General features: G+C 44.8%; 1 protein-coding gene across 2 annotated transcripts in view; it reads right to left on the bottom strand.

Annotated features, from left to right (window-relative positions):
• UBL7 (ubiquitin like 7) overlaps positions 1-17137 on the bottom strand; it is a 177630-nt gene extending 160493 nt beyond the window's left edge. The window contains exons 1-2 of one of the 2 annotated variants that reach the window (XM_086959281.1): positions 16932-17137; positions 13518-13759 (exon numbers count right to left, since the gene is read on the bottom strand). In XM_086959281.1, the coding sequence (XP_086815407.1) occupies positions 13518-13701 (184 nt within the window). In that variant the 5' untranslated portion in view covers positions 13702-13759; positions 16932-17137. Of the gene's footprint in view, positions 1-13517; positions 13760-13844; positions 14299-16931 lie in introns of those variants that run through there. The other variant, XM_086959282.1, reaches the window with a different exon arrangement.
• Positions 17138-17516: the final 379 nt, after the last annotated feature.

The raw sequence follows: 17516 nt of genomic DNA on the forward strand, positions 1-17516 counted from the left end.
CATTGTTTATCCAAGGTAAAGCGGGACAGATCTGAGCGAATCTGGAAGTTATAGCCTTTGTATGTTTGTGACTTCAGCTTAAGTGCCTGATTCAAAATTTGTTCTTTCAAAGAGTAGGTATGAAAGTTTACGAGGATTTTCCTAGGCTTGGCCCGCTGGATGTTACGTCTGAAAGGATCTCGGTAATGCGCTGAATATCCGCTGCTAGTTCCTCATTGGATTGAGAAAGATTCAGTGTTTCTTTTAGTAAAGTAGTTATGTAACTCTTAATATCCACACCTTCACTTCCCTCAGGAATATTCAAAATGCGTATGTTACTCCGCCTTGCATTGTTTTCTAAAATCTCCATTCTTTCAGAGAGGGCTTGATCTTCTTTCCTTAGTTTTACGATGTCCTCCATGGTGCCCTCTGCTCTCATTGATATTTGGCCCACTGTCTCCTCTAAAGCTTGAGTTCTTAGCGTTAGGTTACCTAATCTCTCATCAAGAGACTCGCAAAAGCTCCTTATCGCTCTCTGGTTAGAGGCTGACTCAGCAAAGCCTTGTTTAATCTCTGCAGATAATGCCGCAAACATTGTTTGTACTGATGCTACGGATATTGTCTCTACACCTGAAACAATCGCGTCACTTAATTCTTGAGGAGTGCTCAAAGAAGCTTCTGAGAATATCCCAACCTCAAAATTATCTTCAATGTTGGTAGTAGGGGTTTTGACAGAATGATCCTTCCAACTGCTGGAGGATTAGATAATAGTAAATCATCTACTACCTTTAAATTTTCAGCAGCTATTGTGACTTGATCCGCTAGATTTTCAAGCTCTGGGCTCTCTGCCTCAGACTCTTCCAAGGGGCTCTCCTCTACTTGCGTTGTATGAGAGATCAATACTAGCAGCTTGATACTCGACTAGAATGGTTAGGGTCTCGAGTGGCATAGCTGACTCTTTGTTTTCCATGGTCTCGGAATCAAGTTTGGAAATATTACTGCTAGCTTGGACTTGCTCTTTCCCAAGGTTCAAAATCTGAGGGATCACCTTGAAATATGAACGCAAAGAAGGGGTTATTCTGGGAATAGGAGCTGTAGAAGGTTTTGCTTTAGAACGTTTCCTTCCCCTTTTTGCTTTAGCCTCAGTAGAGAGATATGAGGATGTTTCCTGATCTGATTGTGGGCTTTTCCCTGTCACAGAAACTTCCTTATCGGCCTCTTCTTCAATGTTTTGCAATGTGCTCTTTATGCTCTTTACTCTCTTTTTGCGAGATACACTGGCCCCCACTAAGTCCTTAGCTACACTCTTTCCTCTTATTTATTTATTTATTTATTTATTTTGAAAGTTTTATATATTAGCTTCCTAACGGACTCTGAAGCACTCATGTGTGCCAAAGTTTGGCTAAAGGAAATGCAGTAAGCTCTGCTTTCAATCAGCTCATTCACAGAGTTTTTACTTACTGCAGAAGACCCGGAGGACCCGTATTTTAATGTAGCGCTTGTGTGCAGGAAAGCAAAATCCCAAGTGTGTTTCAGTACCTGGTGGAGTGCAAGATCCGATTATCCGGCTGTAGAGAGCTCTGTTAACTCCGTTAGCGCTGAAAATGCCGAAGAGACTTTGACTCCGTCTCACTCTGTGCAACTCGACGGCGGCTTGTCTCCACGGATACAGCGCAGGTGGGGGCTCACCATGCGATGGGCGTTCACTTCCTCGTTCGTCTCCGCGGCTGCCGAGACTGCCGCGCCCTTCCTCCTGATCTCTGCTCCTGACTCCAGAAACTCGGCACCTCAAGCAAGGTAGCGTTTCCACGCTAATAAACGCTTAAACCAAAAAATCGTAAGAACGGGAGGATCAGCAAGTGAAAACCTGCAATTTGCAAGTTGCTGGCGTGTCAAGTTCCCAAACTAGCGATCAGGCATCTGAGGGACGAGACGGAGCAGAGCACTGCCGCAGTCAGCCGACTGCCGCCATGTTTTCCGAGGAGAAATTGGAAATATAGACACAGATCCAGAATTGATTTCATTCTCACAAGTAGAGCTCTAGCTGAAAACATCACCTCAATAAAGTACAATCCAATACATCTCTCCGATCATTCTGCAGTTGAGTTAGATCTAAAACTGGCTACGACACCTCTCACTAGAATATGGTCTTTTGATAGATCTCTTCTTTCTTCAATAGAGGATATTACATTTTTACAATCAGAGACAAGATACTTCTTCAGTACCAATAAGGATACAGCCCCCATGGGAATAATTTGGGACGCGTTTAAGAGTACACTAAGAGGTCTCATTAAAAATAAAGTAGTGTACCGTGCCAGACAATATACAGACGAAGTAACCTCTATTGAAAGAAATATTTTGACAGCACAAACCGATATAGATAACACCGCTCCTATAGATAATCAAACCCTTGCCGTTAAACAAGCAGAATTGAATTGGTTGAAGCTTTTATTGTCAGCAGTTCTGGAGAAGCGGGTTATTCAGAGATGGGAGGCAAGTAAACTTTCACATTTCCAATATGGGGAGGGGGCAGGAAAGCTTCTTGCCTGGAAAACAAAATCTGATCGGTTCCGTAACAACATTAGTTCAGTCACATCAGCGCAGGGCACCGTTTCCAGGGATGAGGAAATTAGAGCAATTTTCAGGAATTTTTTTAAGTCTATATACCAAGACGATCTTAAGCCCAATCAGAGTGACATAATTAATTGGCTTGAGGGTATATCTCTTCTGTCCTTAACAACAGAACAATCCTGCTCTTTAGACGGGGAAATAACTATACTAGAGGTTGAGGAGGCCATAAAGAAAGCAAAGAGCGGAAAGGCGGTAGGTACTGATGGGATGCCTTGCAAGATTTACAAAAAACTTATCTCGGAGGTTTCACCAGTGCTGGCCACTTTGTTTAATCAAATTCTTAGAGAGGGCGAATTACCACCAGAGTCATGGAATAATGCCTCTATAACCCTCATCCTGAAGCCTGGTAAACCCGCCTCCGATTGTGGCTCATACAGGCCCATCTCTATATTAAATGCCGACTACAAAATTTTTACATCTATATTAGCTAATCGGCTCGGTAGGGTGGCTCCTGATATTATAGCTTCGAACCAAAAGGAGTTTATAAAAGGGAGACAGCTTGGTGAACTTACATATGAATTGATCGGCTCAATGGATATTGCTATAAAGGAGGAAATTCCACTGGTTGTTCTTACTCTGGACGCTACCAAGGCCTTCGATAGGGTGAACTGGTTGTACCTATCGGAGGCTTTGAAGAGGTTCAACGTTGGGGATAGATTTCGGAGGACGATAGAGCTTCTGTATCGTAATCCATCTGCCTCATTGCTAATTAATGGTGGCTTGACAGAGCCCTTCAAGGTCATGAGAGGAACTAGACAGGGTTGTCCCCTGTCCCCCCTTCTTTTTGACATATATATAGAACCATTTGCTCAGACTCTTAGGGACAACAGACTCATTAAACCTTTTATTTTTGGTGGCTGGGATAAGAAGGTGGCACTTTATGCAGATGATATTATGATTTTTTCTACAAGTTATGAAGAGGCATACCCTGAGATAATTGAACAGGCCCTTACATTTGGGAAAGTGTCAGGGTATGAAATTAATGCCCTCAAGACAGAGTCAATGTCCTGGAATTGTAATAGAACTAATAACAATGGGACAGATAAAAGTCAAATTCGCTATCTGGGGGTGAACATAGTTAATGACATCAACGCGATTGCTTCCCTCAACTTTAATAACCTGCTCACACTTACCTGCCGCCACCGGACAGAGCCAAATCACGCCGCCAGTCCTTGCGAGGAAGCCGCCCACCGCCGAGAGTCACACCGGGTACAGCTAATCGCGTCGCCGCTCCGGGAGGACCACAACTCCCGGCAGGCAACGCGGCGGCGCGAAGGAGTGACGCGGAACGCGCCAGCAGGGCGCAGGGCGCCCGATAAAGGGACCAGCCGACCGGCAGAGCGGGGGGACCTGCTCACACTTACCTGCCGCCACCGGACAGAGCCAAATCACGCCGCCAGTCCTTGCGAGGAAGCCGCCCACCGCCGAGAGTCACACCGGGTACAGCTAATCGCGTCGCCGCTCCGGGAGGACCACAACTCCCGGCAGGCAACGCGGCGGCGCGAAGGAGTGGCGCGGAACGCGCCAGCAGGGCGCAGGGCGCCCGATAAAGGGACCAGCCGACCGGCAGAGCGGGGGGACCTGCTCACACTTACCTGCCGCCACCGGACAGAGCCAAATCACGCCGCCAGTCCTTGCGAGGAAGCCGCCCACCGCCGAGAGTCACACCGGGTACAGCTAATCGCGTCGCCGCTCCGGGAGGACCACAACTCCCGGCAGGCAACGCGGCGGCGCGAAGGAGTGACGCGGAACGCGCCAGCAGGGCGCAGGGCGCCCGATAAAGGGACCAGCCGACCAGCGTCGCGGGACGCGAGCGGGACGCCCGGGGCTAAGCCCGGGCAAAGGGCGGGCCCTCTGTGGCCCTCCGGGGACCGAGGAGCCGGGCCGGGGCCATTCCCTTTACGCCCCTCTATCCATCATCTGAGCAGCTTCTTGATATGTGAGTGAGACCCTGTTATTTTTCATCTATACTTCTCGTATTAAGCAAGCATCTGACTAACTGCCACTATGACAACTAAGGTGGTTACTATGGACAATTTCCTTATAAAGAAGGTAGCGCAAATTAATAGTAATAGGAGGGCTTCACTGGGTCTGGAACACTCACCAGCTATTATTATTGCACCAGAACCCCCAGTAATTATTACTGATAATCCTGTGGCCAAGGAACACTCGGTCCCTGCAGGCAAAGTAACCATTGTAACAGCTATGGTCCATGCAGGCCAGTATGATGAAATTCCTTGTGCTCCTGTTTCCTCAGCATTACCCATATCACCTACAGGATTACATGATTGTGTAACTAAAGAATCCCCTAGAAAATTTAAGAAAGCCCGAGTGAGACGGAGGGGGAAGCAAAGTAAGACAAATCATAAAATTACACAGGGAGGGGGGAGTGTGCCTGAAACTGCACCTCCACTTCCTGAGTTGAGATTTTCAAACTTGGGAGGAACGGGGGATGCTATTTCACAGAGCCAACCCATAGATTCCGTGATGCTTATTGATTTTTCACAATCAGGGATTATAGAGAATACGGGTAATTTTCCTCTTGATCCCACTATAATGAGTAAGCAACTTTTGTCTAGTACACCAACCAGTCCATCTCTACTAGATTCATCTATAGGAAATGATAATGGAAGGCTATCAGGATCACCGAAAATGCCCATTGACTCATCTTCTAGGTCATCTATCTCACCCCCCACTATAAGAACAAGTAAAAAAAGGAGGGGTGAGCCATTGTGTAATCGACCCCGGAAGATAAGGAAAGGGGCAGATCAGACCCCACAGTCATATACTGGGCAAACTTTATTAGGCGAAGAGGCCATGTTGGCCAAAATTTTAGAATTAATCAGGGGTGTGATGCAACCGATTTTGGATAAGACAGATCTAATGTCCACACAATTGAACATCATAGAGAAAAAGGTTGAACAGAATTCCATCCTTTTACATGACCTAATAAAAGGCCCGGGAAAAGCTAAGACGAATCCCACAGCTAAGACTAACCCTTCTGCAAAATCTAATGCTGTAATGACTACTATAACACCAGCTCCTATAACTCCAATAGTCAAGAAATCAGTACCCATGTTAAAAAAGAAATTAGTGCAAGATAAGGGAATAGTGGGTAGTCCAACGATTTTGCCATCAACTCCCACGCTGCAACCGCCTGCGACTCAGCCGGCAGCCCCAGTAACTAAAGAACAATCCCAAAAACCTGGGGGAGCTCAAAATCAGGGAGGCAGAAAAGACCCTACAACAACTAATCCGAGAAATAAGAATCCACCATCCACCGCCTTAGAAAAAACGACCCATACTATAGATTTACCCCCAGATTCTGCCCCTTTTGTCATCGTAATGGCAGGTGTTCCAGAACTACCTGCAGGCAAATGGGAAGATCATGTTGCCTTAAGGAACAAGGTCACATTTTGGCTCCGAGACAACAGACCGTTGCCTGCATCCATCAATGGAGAAATCCTAAGTGTAAGGCGCGCCCATTGGGTGGGAGTCAGGCCTAAGGATAGAAGTGGTGACGTGATAGTCATCAATTTTAAGGATTATAGGGCCGTGAGGCACATTGGAGACTGGTTCGATGCTAGCAGCAGCGATGCCATCTCCACACATCTCTTATCCTATTTCTATCCCTATGCACCGTCAAAAGATTCTAACAAACAGGGTTGGAATAGGCAGCTATTTAAGAAAACATCATATCGAAAGCGGGGTTTTAGACAAGTGGGACCATGGGATATGCCCGGTTTAATGGGGCCACCACCTTTGATGGATTATCCTGTTTATGTAGATGCTCAGGACCCCCATATCCATATGCAAAGGCCGGAGGAGTCTTATCCCAGATATCGGGCATCAGACTATCAATATCCCCCTATAAATAGCCAATACCGACCACACCCCGAGCCCAATCGGCTGCAAGGGAGGCCATGGAATAATAGAGAGTTCCACCCATTCATGTACAATCTACCTATTCAAAACCGTTTCCAGATTTTTAATGGTCTGGACGGGGTGGATTGACAACAAGCTCAGATATTCCAAGAAAATTTGGCTGGGAACAAGTTACATTCTTCAGTTTTTCACCCCCTGATTAAGGACATAGTTCCCCTTAAAATTACTGAAATTGTGAGTGGGATTCCCCAAGATCTGCCAACTCTACAAAAGGCCCCTAATACTGACAGTCTGTTACCATGCAATAGTAATACCCTGGAACAGATGCAAAACCCCATAGTTGATATCAATATTAGGGGCGGGGAACAGGCAGGTGGAGGCCTGGCCCAGAAAGAGAAAGATCTATGTGCACTGTTGTTTTGGAATATAGCAGGGTTTAGGCAAAAAATCACAAATCCAGCCTGGGAATTAGTAATAAATGGTCAGGATATAGTGGCCTTGCAAGAAACTTGGATACAGGAATCAATCCATGTAAGTGGCTATAGAACCTTCTTTACCCCAGCTGTTGGAGGTCATTTTGGAAGAGCTAAGGGTGGGCTGACAACGCTTGTCTCAAATCAACTTAAAATTAAACAAGCACATTGCCAGTTAAATTCCTGTTACTTCCAAATCATAACCCTACGGAATCACAAAGGAGCTGTAGTGTTAATTATAAACTTTTACAACAATGTCCCGAAAGATGATATCCTAGTTGTAATGAAGCAACTTAAAGATGAAATTCAGTCAGAGGTAGATAGAAATGAAAGGGAGTTGCTAATCATATGGGGGGGGGATTTTAATTGTTCATTATGTACTAAAAGGAATCAGGGCCTATGTGGCCTAATGATTGAGAGAGATATGCACTTGACACACTTTGATCATACCCTGATGGGGGACTTACTAAATGAATTATTATTCATGTTTGACTTGGGGTTTGCCAATGAATCTGCCCCAGAACCCACACCCTTTGCTCCGACTTTCGTTGGTAGAGGCTTATCGACAACTATTGATTTTATTATTACCTCCAGTAACCTCAATCATAGACTCATGGGGGTTACGAACATCCGACTACCCATAAGTGACCACCTTCCACAATCTGTTAAGGTAGCAGATTTGTTCCCAGACCCATCGACGGCCGCGCCTCTTATAGAGACAGCGGTTGATGTTGTCCTGGGGAGACAAAACGGGTACACACTTAAATGGAGTAAAATAATCCCCACAACCTTTTTTGAGAAACTATGGGAGGTGTGTTCAAACAGTTTTATGATTTGCCTAAGTGAGAATTCTACTAACGATCAAATTATTGAGCACTTTGGAACAATAGCTTCAAATATAAAAAGTAGTCTAAGGGTGGAGGCAAAACGCAGAGGCAAGGGGCCCAAGAGCTGGTTTAATACTGCATGTACAAGGGCTTTGAAAAATCTAAAACAGGCAGTACACCGATGCCCTAGGGATAAAAATGAAATAAGAGAGTGTAGGAACACATATACTCAGGCCCTGAAAGCAAGGAGAACCGCATTGAATAAGGAGGCACTAGACTCCCTATGTGAGGCCTCGCAATCTAAAGATTCTGCTGCATTCTGGAAAGCAATTAACACCCCTTTCCCCTATGAAACCCATAAGGCAAGAATCGAGATTGCAATAGATGAGGATAAATGGGTAGACCATTTTTCAAATCTCTATAAGGCACAGGATGACATCCATGGTGGGGGTATTAACTCTAGCCTGGATGCACAACAGAGTTATAACTTGGTTACAACAATTGATGAAGTGCTTTTAGCCTTGGGGTCAACTAAATGCGGTAAGGCTGCCGGACCTGATGGGATTCCGGCAGACCTATTTAAAGCGAATATTGAAATCTGGGGGCCAATGTTAGTACAACTTTTTAATGCAGCTCTCTCACTGGGTCTAAAAGAATCCTGGTTCACCTCAATCATTGTCCCGATCTATAAGAAGGGGGATAGGAACAGCTGTGCCTGTTATAGACCAATCTCCCTTCTTGATTCCTCAGTAAAAATTTTAGGACGTGTTGTATTGGCAAGACTCCAAAGCTGGGCAGAGGAAAACGATATTATTAGTGATTTACAATTTGGTTTCCAAAAAGGGATTGGTACAATTGAGCAAGGGTTAAACCTAATGCTTTTGCAGCATAAATATATAACGATTAAATCCGAACGCCTGTATTTTACTTTTGTCGATCTCTCCTCAGCGTTCGATTGTGTATCACACTCTAAACTGTGGGATATAATGAAAGGGTTGGGAGTGGACAATAACATTATCTGTTTTTTGAGGGAACTCTACAGTGGAGCTACAGCCTCTGTTCGTTATGGCAGGGGAGGAGAATGCTCCAGGCAATTTAGTATAGGTCGCGGAGTGCGGCAAGGTTGCGTATTGGCACCTTTTTTATTCCTTCTTTATATTAATGGTCTCGAGCGTCATCTGCTGCATGAGTGTAGGGATATGCCCAGGGTGGGGAGGAGGGAAATCCCTGCGCTCATGTATGCGGACGACGCAGTACTTATGGCACGCACTCCTTGCGCTTTACAAAAACTAGTAGTTAGCTTTGAGAAATTTATGTTGAACCTGGACCTACTAGTAAACTGTAGTAAGACCTTCACAATGAATTGTGGCCTAAAACCAGGTAAATCAATGAAGCGCATTTTCTTAAACAATGTGCCGCTGGATAACACCCCAACCTTTTCTTATTTGGGCATTTTATTTCATGAATCAGGTTCCTGGAAAAGCGCTATTAAGGCTAGAACTCTTTTATTCATGAAAACGATCATGGCTTTACAGAACTTTGTTAGGAAATTGGGCAGGAAGCCAATAAAAGAAATGTTAACTATTTACAAAGCTACATGCTTGTCCGTGGCTATGTATGGTTCGGGTCTGTGGGGATATGCAAATGTTGATCAAATCCAGCTGGTAGAGAACAAATTTCTGAGGGGAGTTCTAGCAGTTCCACAGTGTGCAGCCACATTTAATTGTCACGCCGAACTCGGCCAACCCTACATAACGGACATCATTAGAATTCAACCCATCCTATTGTGGCACAGGGTATGGACCACTAACGAATGCGTTATGAACCGGGCCCTGCTACGTGACACCCTCAGTTTGGACCATGCAGACAGAATGGAATGGTTGAGCTATGTAAAGCACTTTCTGACCGAGATTGGACTACATTCATATTTCTCGGACCCGACCACAATGGACACTATTCCTAGGAAGTCACTAAAAACTATCTGCCTGGACCACTTGCTGGATAAGAGGAAGAGAGTGGAAATTTTAAAATCTACGGTACACTCGCACCTTCCTACCCTCTGTGAGACTAATACTGTACAGCCATATTTATCCCTGCCCATGACTAACTATGATCGTTTTCTTTTAACTCGTTTTAGATTTTGTATATTTTTTAGATTAGTGTCTTTTCCATGTATGAACTCGTGGAATCATATCTTGCCCACCTGCTTGTGTGATGGTACATCGCAACAATCTGATATTCATATCCTCTTCTTCTGTAAATTTTATACTGCTATACGTAGAAAAATTTTAGTCCCTTTTTTAAAAAACATGAATTTAACCAGATGCCGCCCAGCTTTTTTAGAAGTACAGAAAATGGACACGATTTTAACTGTCACTGTGATTTTAAACTATTTAAAAAGTGTTTTTAAATTCAGGAAACAAATTCAAACTGAAACATCATAGACTCCCTACCGATCTACCTCACTGTATCATTAATCATGAGAAGTATTTATTTTAATTATTGTAACCACTGTATTTTGTTTTGTGTTTGTCGCTTTTATGGTTATCTGCTTTTAACCGAATAAAGTTTATTGATACTGATACTGAAGTGGCTGCAGAGTGCCGGAAACTCATGAGAGACTGGTCTCACCTTCCACTTTCTGTTCTGGGTAAACTTAATTTGGCGAAGATGAGCATTTTACCGAAAGTTTCTTTCTTATTTAACACAATACCACTTTATTTTGAGCCAAAATTAATTTCCAAACTACAGAGTGCGATTACCAGCTTTATTTGGAACAATAAAAGTGCCAGAATCTCGTGGAAAAAAATTAGGCGTCGTAGGGAGGAGGGTGGGCTTGCTGGCCCTGACCTTCCAATATACGCATGAGCGTTCCAGTTATCGCATATGCGTATGTTGCTCAAAACACCTATATCTACAGGGATGGGCCCTCTTTTCTCTAGATTACTGGAATGCGAAGGAGTTAATCATGCCGGTTTCTTGTTTAAGTTTGGTGATCCCAAATTCTTTAAAAAGATAAAACTGAAAGTTCTAAAAGGGTTTGTATCCACTTGGTATAAAATTAGGCAAGCGATAAAGATCGGCTACTTTTCTGCGAAGGCTCCGATATGGAACCTACCCGTTCCTCCCTTATGGACAATAGACGCCCTTAACAATCCGTTAATAGAAGCCGGTATCCATTGTTGGGACGACCTGTTTATGGACAGGTCTTTACTCCCATGGGATTATCTTAGTAATAAAGTAGGTCCTGGGTTGTCAAGATTTAAATATATCCAGATTACCAGCTGGGTACAGTCATATAAAGATCAGCCACTGAGACGAAACAAACAATCTATAGGCGGCTTCAGCGACCTGGTAACTTGTTTATTAAACAGCCCAGTGGCTAAAAAAGAAATCTCGTGTTGGTATAATAAACTAATAGACGAAATGGATGTCAGTTTTCAGTTACCGACTATATTGTGGGCAGAATTAATGCCAGGCTTAGATTTGGAAGAGCTCTGGACCGCTTCTTGTTCATTGCTATGGGAGTTAGTTAAACCTTCGTGGCTTCGTAGGAACCACCTTTTTACCATACATAGGGCATATTATTCTCCCTACAAGTTAAGTAAATTCTCATTAACAGGTCCAGTTAAATGTCCAAGATGCGGGTTAATTGCAGCCACGGATACACATATGTTTTTAGAATGCCCAAATCTATCAGAATTTTGGGAGGCCATTAAAAATAAGCTATCACAATCTTTGGGTGAACATGTCACTATAGACCTTGCTCTTGTTATTTTTGGTCTGAGAAATAAAATTCGCAACGCAGCAACCAGACTGATATTTTATTCCATACTTGCTGCACGGAGGGAGATATGCAGACATTGGAAAGATGTTCAACCACCTACAGTGCATGAATGGCGAACATCACTCCTTCAAATTTCCAAACTTGATCTAGCCAGGATAGGAAATTCGAATAGCAGAGCGTTTTGGACAATGCTTGGATAATCGTGACTACACCTGGGTTTTTTTTTTCCCCCCAGGTCCTATGATTAATGTGTGCATTGCCTATCCCGGCTAACAAGATTAACAGTCTTGATACCAAAGGGGTCTCGATAAATCGGGCACTATCAACTGAGGTATCATCCCAAGCTGGTTTAAGATTGGTCACAGTATATAGTGCCGATGGGAACTGGCCTCGTTTCGCGGCTTCTAATTTCCCCTACCAGCTATAAGCTGAGTTGGCACAATACATGACTAGTCGGCCTATCGCTCTGTGGTGGGTTTTCTCCTTGGTTTTGGTAGATTAGAGCTACGCACACAAATGAGGATAAAAAAAAAAAAAAAAAAAAAAAAAAAATTGACTTTCTACAATGAACTGGCTAAATTCAAGAAGAACTCTAGCCTTTTAAACATGCCTTTCCATCATTTAAAAGTTGTAAAAAGACAAACCTACTCTGCATTGAACAAATTTGAGTTTTCATTAAAAAGAATAGGATTAAGAACCGCATGATAAAAAGTAGTGTCAAATTTGCAGTATAAATTAAAGTGCACTAGTTCAGACATCATCACACGGACAAGTGCTTCTGGAAGGACCGGTCAGATGATCTAGCTGGAAGCAAAGCAAATATTTGACTATCCCTTTTCTGCTTGGGAACAGTAATAACCTTTCTCATTGCCCTTAAGCCACTGACAATTAGGGATCCAAGTCGAAGCTCATTTTAAATAGGAATAGGCCTTTATAGGTTTCCCCAGCTCGAATTCTTGCCTACGGAGATACTAGCTTTCCACAAACTGGGACTTTTAAAAAAAAAATAATAATAATTTAATCGGCAACTCATAAATAGGTTTAGATTATCAACCAGCGAAGATCGCCCTCACCCCGTCAAGAGTTTTATGAAAACAGACAAGCCATGGTATTCAGAGTCCTTTTGTCACAAAAAGGACGATCTCTAGTTATATTGTAATTTAAGCTCACTTCAGGGTTAAGTCAAATCAATGGCCACAAAGGTATCGAGCGCCATTTTAACACGTTCTTCTATATATGAAAGCCCCGGTTTTTGGTGGCACATATTAAAATGTGAAAAGGTGCAAGAAGCGCTTCTCCTCAACCAAATGGATTATCCATTAGTGTAACCCCACACCCCAGCACGGAATACAGCTGTAGGGCCCGTAGGGCAGATTAAAAAGTGTGCCCACTGATCAGATGAGCTGTGTACGACAATTTAAAATGGGAGTACCTCAAGCCCCAGAGGAATCAATAAAAGACCTCAAGATAGGGAAAGTTGTTAATCCAGTCTAAACTATTGCCACCAAATACAAAGGTAGAGATGCTTAGCCATTTGGGGCCTCCTGCCATAATGAGCAAAGTCATGGGCCATTTTAAGAAGCATATGGAAGGTATCTATCGCAACAGGACAGAGACCAAGGTCTAAAGAACATGCCTCTATCAGCCTCTACATTACCTTTGCTCAGTCCGTGATGCGATACCACAGGGCTGATCAAAGTTGTTCTGGGAGGGCCAAATCCATTCTAAATGTTCAGGTTATCCACATGAAATAAGTTTACATACAGTGAACTTAAATCAAATGAATTAACTTGGTCAGTAATCATCCTGAAGAAAAAAAACTATTATGGATCCATTACTTGTGGACCACCCCTGGGAAAACTTGCTATACAATATTAATCACTGAAATACTTTGATGCCTTCTGCCATGCAACAAGCAATTCGAATATCACTTACCAATAAGTTCTGGGTCAGGGACAGACTCCTGAAGTTTTCTTGTGATTAATTGCTTTAGCGATGCTATTTTGTACCCTCCTTGTGCGCACTCTCCTGACTCACTCTCTGGCAGCCGCAGGATGGATTTGGGAGCAAAAGGTTGATCTGCCAACTTTACTGCTATATGCCATTCTGGCAGAGGCATTCTTCTGTGGCACACAAACAACTTAGCAAAGTAGATGCAGAGAAAATATAGGGAACCCCTGAGTAAGAAAGAAAGTATTAAAAGTTACAAGCCTGTTTCCCATCGAAGAGAAGAATAGAGCTAAAGTAAAGTCGAATAGTCACCTTGTTTCTATGATATCCCAGAGGCAGCCACTAGAGGTATTAGTTAACTGAGTTCACCCTCATCCTTTTGCTCTGGAAGTTCTAACTATGTCCATTTTCGACAATTCCTCCCACTACCCCTTTGCCAGCCAGTCTGACACCCAGTCCTTTCTTGCAGTATCCATTACAATTATATTATGGAACAGTTCCACGTCTGTGCATAACTCAAAAAAAATTCTACTATCCACACCGCACCTATTTTATGTTTATACCAACTAACTTCTAGTGATTTTTTTTGTGCCCATGTACTGCGTAATTTGTAGTAAAGTAAAATTAAAAAAGGGCTCAGAAAACAAAGCCACTGTTGGCCAACTGGTATCTTCCTAAAAGAGGACTTATTTTTCTATCACCAATAAGTGCCAATGCGTGAGCCGTCCTGTACCTGGGTTTACCTTGTGATGCCCCTACTTGACACCTTCACAACATTCAGTTACCCTATTCTTACAACCTGCAAAACTCACTCAGGGCTCCAAACAGGTCTTCTAGAAATATTATACCCACACTGTGACCCTAAATATGCCCAGTTGCAATATTGGTATCCCAATTAAACCCACCACAAGCCAAAGAGCTGCCTAGGTTTTAATTGACTTGCCCTTATATGTTTGCGACCACTGTCGCGGTTTTGGAGTTCACTGATGAATTCTTGGAAATCTTAGGCAGCCTTTTGGGAGAATTTATTCTCACCTTTGGAGACTGACTAGCTAGGAATTCAGGCCTGCTCCCTGCCGGTGGCATCCTAATCTTGGAGAGCCCAGACTCCTGCCTTTTACTGACTGTTCTCCTCGGGAGATGCATGCCCTTCCTCAGTGGCATTACACCTAGTTTGTGGAGTCCTTTGCCCCTGTTAAGAGAGACAATTCTCTTTCTGCGAGCCAATATCCCTTTCCTGGGTGCATCGTGTTCCTTCTTATGCAACACAAGTCTACTTTTAGAGGATTTCAAGTCATTCGCTTGAGGGGCATACTCGCTTTCAGATGAGCCAGACCCACTCTCCGACAAGCAAGAACCGCAGTCTGACTCACTCCCCGATGAGCCAGATGTGCTACCCGATGAGCCAGATGTGCTACCCGATGAGCCAGATCTGCTCCCCGACGAGCAAGACCCACTCTCCGATGAACAAGACTGCCTGCTTGAGAGCCTTTGCTCTTTTTTTCGAAGCATCTCCTCTGTGCAAGGCAGTGATCCTTTCCTGCTAAACACAGTTGCTCCTTGGAGAGACTGCTGCATTCTACTTGCCCCTTCATGAACTACCCTAGATGACCCAGGCTTCCTGTGAGAACGAGAACCACTTTCAGCAGACTCTGCTTCTTCTGTTCCAACGGAGGCATACAGTTTCCTGGTAGAAGAGACTGGGCAGCTCTCAGAGGATGGGGAATTGCATGTGGGCCGTGGCAGATCATAAGAGATCATTTGGCCTTTCCCAGCAATTGCAGATTTACGTCTGGAGGACCCCAGCGATCTCCTGGACCCCAGCGATCTCCTGTTACCATCTTGCAAAGTATCGGAGGATAAGGCCGTTTTACTGGGCAACCCCCCTTCTCTTTGGGGGCTTAATGGTCCTTTTTTGACACGTGCTTTTCCTATGCTCAGAGCAGCAGGCACCTTATTCAGATGCGCAGATGCCTTCTTCAGAGATGCTGACCCCTGCACCTGTAAAGATAGGTCATTTGTTTTGGTAATAGGTACATTCTTTAAAGCCACAGACACCCTCTTGGGAGTTTGCGACCAACTTTCAGAAAACTCAGATGAGCTACTAGAAAGCCCTCCGCTCTTATGGCATACAGAAGCCACTCTAGTGATGGGTCTCGCCCAGCTCCTAAAATCTCCCGAGCCCTTTAAGGAAGCCCCAGAGACCTTGAAACTTACTCCTCTTCCTCTCGCGAAGCCCACTGCCTTTTTTGAGCCACTTTTCTTCCCTTTAATAGAGCCCACCGTACCTTCCAAGGAGTCACCTCTACAGTTGACTATGCGCTCTCTTTTACAACCACCGGATGAACACTTGTCACTTGGCTTTCTCCTTCTTGTGCTAGCTCCCGTCACCGCACCCTCACTCCTTCTGCCTGATCCCAGACCCCTACCTCTTGATCCTCTCATTCCACTACCCCCCAGGCTGCTCCGTCCCACTCCCCTTTTCAGAATGCATCCTACCATGCCACACGTCCCATCACTCATATAGTCATCATCCTCACTCAAGCCACCACGAGCCCCCATCAAGTGCCCTCTTGTTTTTCTTGCACCCCTTTTCATAAAACTTCCTCCTCGTCTCAGGCCACCTTCACCCCTACTCTGCCTTCCAGCCATAAGTTTTCCTCTACCTAGTCTCTCACTGGCCCACACATGTTTTCTGCCACCCCGTCCCATACCACATTCCTCACTGCTGCAATCTTCTTCTTCGCTTATACCACACTCTTCATCACTTTCAGCACACCCGTCACGCGTAAGCCCCATTTTAACACCTCCTCTTTTCACCCCACTTCCTCTGCCTCCCGAGTAAGCAAATTTGCCTCGGTTTCCCATGCCACCACCTCTTCCCCTCATGCCACCCAACCCTCTGGCCCCTCGGCCTCCTCGTCCGCATGTCAATTCGCACTCTTCTCCGTTCATCCCACCCATGAGACCACCTCGAGTTCGATTTATGATTCCACATTTACCATATCCTCTCGTGCCTCTCAGCATCCCACCCCGAGTAGGTGTTCCTCTCAAGTTACCCTTTGCTCCTATGGCATTGCCTCGTCCACCCCTGCTGCCTCTTCCCCTACTGCAGACATCCATTTCGCCCCCTCCTATTACGCCTCCCCGCCCTCTGCCCACCATACAGCTCCCTCCCTGGACACCCATCCCTCCTCGTCCTCCTCTTGCTTTGCCCCTCATACTACCACCTCTGCCGGCCCCTGTTCCCCTTCCTCTGCTGCTCCCCACCCCGCTCCCTCGACTGGCTCCTGCACCTCTCCCGCCACCCCTCCTGCCGTTTACGGGTGCTCTCATGTTGCCCCTTCTCACTCTCCTGACGCTCGTCCCAAAACCAAATTAATCCCACAATGCCGGTACCTTTTCTTCTCCTTATACTTGAACCAGAGGCGGGGCACAGAGAAAGGGCGGAACTGATGGGTTAGGGGCGGGTACGTCAGTAACCGAGGAAACGGTGTAGGTTTGAGTAAAGACCACAGCTTTTCGATCCTGCAACGTTCAAGACGAAATCGGAACCAGCTGAGAGCCTACGTATTAGATGTGTCAAGGGAAAGCAACAGCCCGTCTTCGCTATTAGCGGCGCTCATACTACAGTCCGTTGTTTTTGTTGGCAGCACAGCGCAATTGAGAAAGAACTAGAACACTTAATCTCTTTTAGAATGTGCCAGCACCGGGGCCATGCTGCGAAACAAAACCTCTGTGCAGTGCATATAACATAGCACAATGGGATAACGCCCCGCCCCTGAGCGGCTGCGTGGTGGGAACTTTCCACCATGAGTAATGCTTACATGTAGTAGCAGTGAAAGCAGAAATAACTTTATTATTTAAATACACCAAGAGCTGTAAGTGCGCGGGGTCTTATTGATGCTGAGCACCAGCAGTTCTTAACAAGCATTTACAATGCAATGGTCTCGGCAATATTATAGGTAGAGCTATTGGTATTGC

This window comes from Lissotriton vulgaris, chromosome 2_2 (assembly GCF_964263255.1).
Source record: "Lissotriton vulgaris chromosome 2_2, aLisVul1.2, whole genome shotgun sequence".
Taxonomy (NCBI): Eukaryota; Metazoa; Chordata; class Amphibia; order Caudata; family Salamandridae; genus Lissotriton; species Lissotriton vulgaris.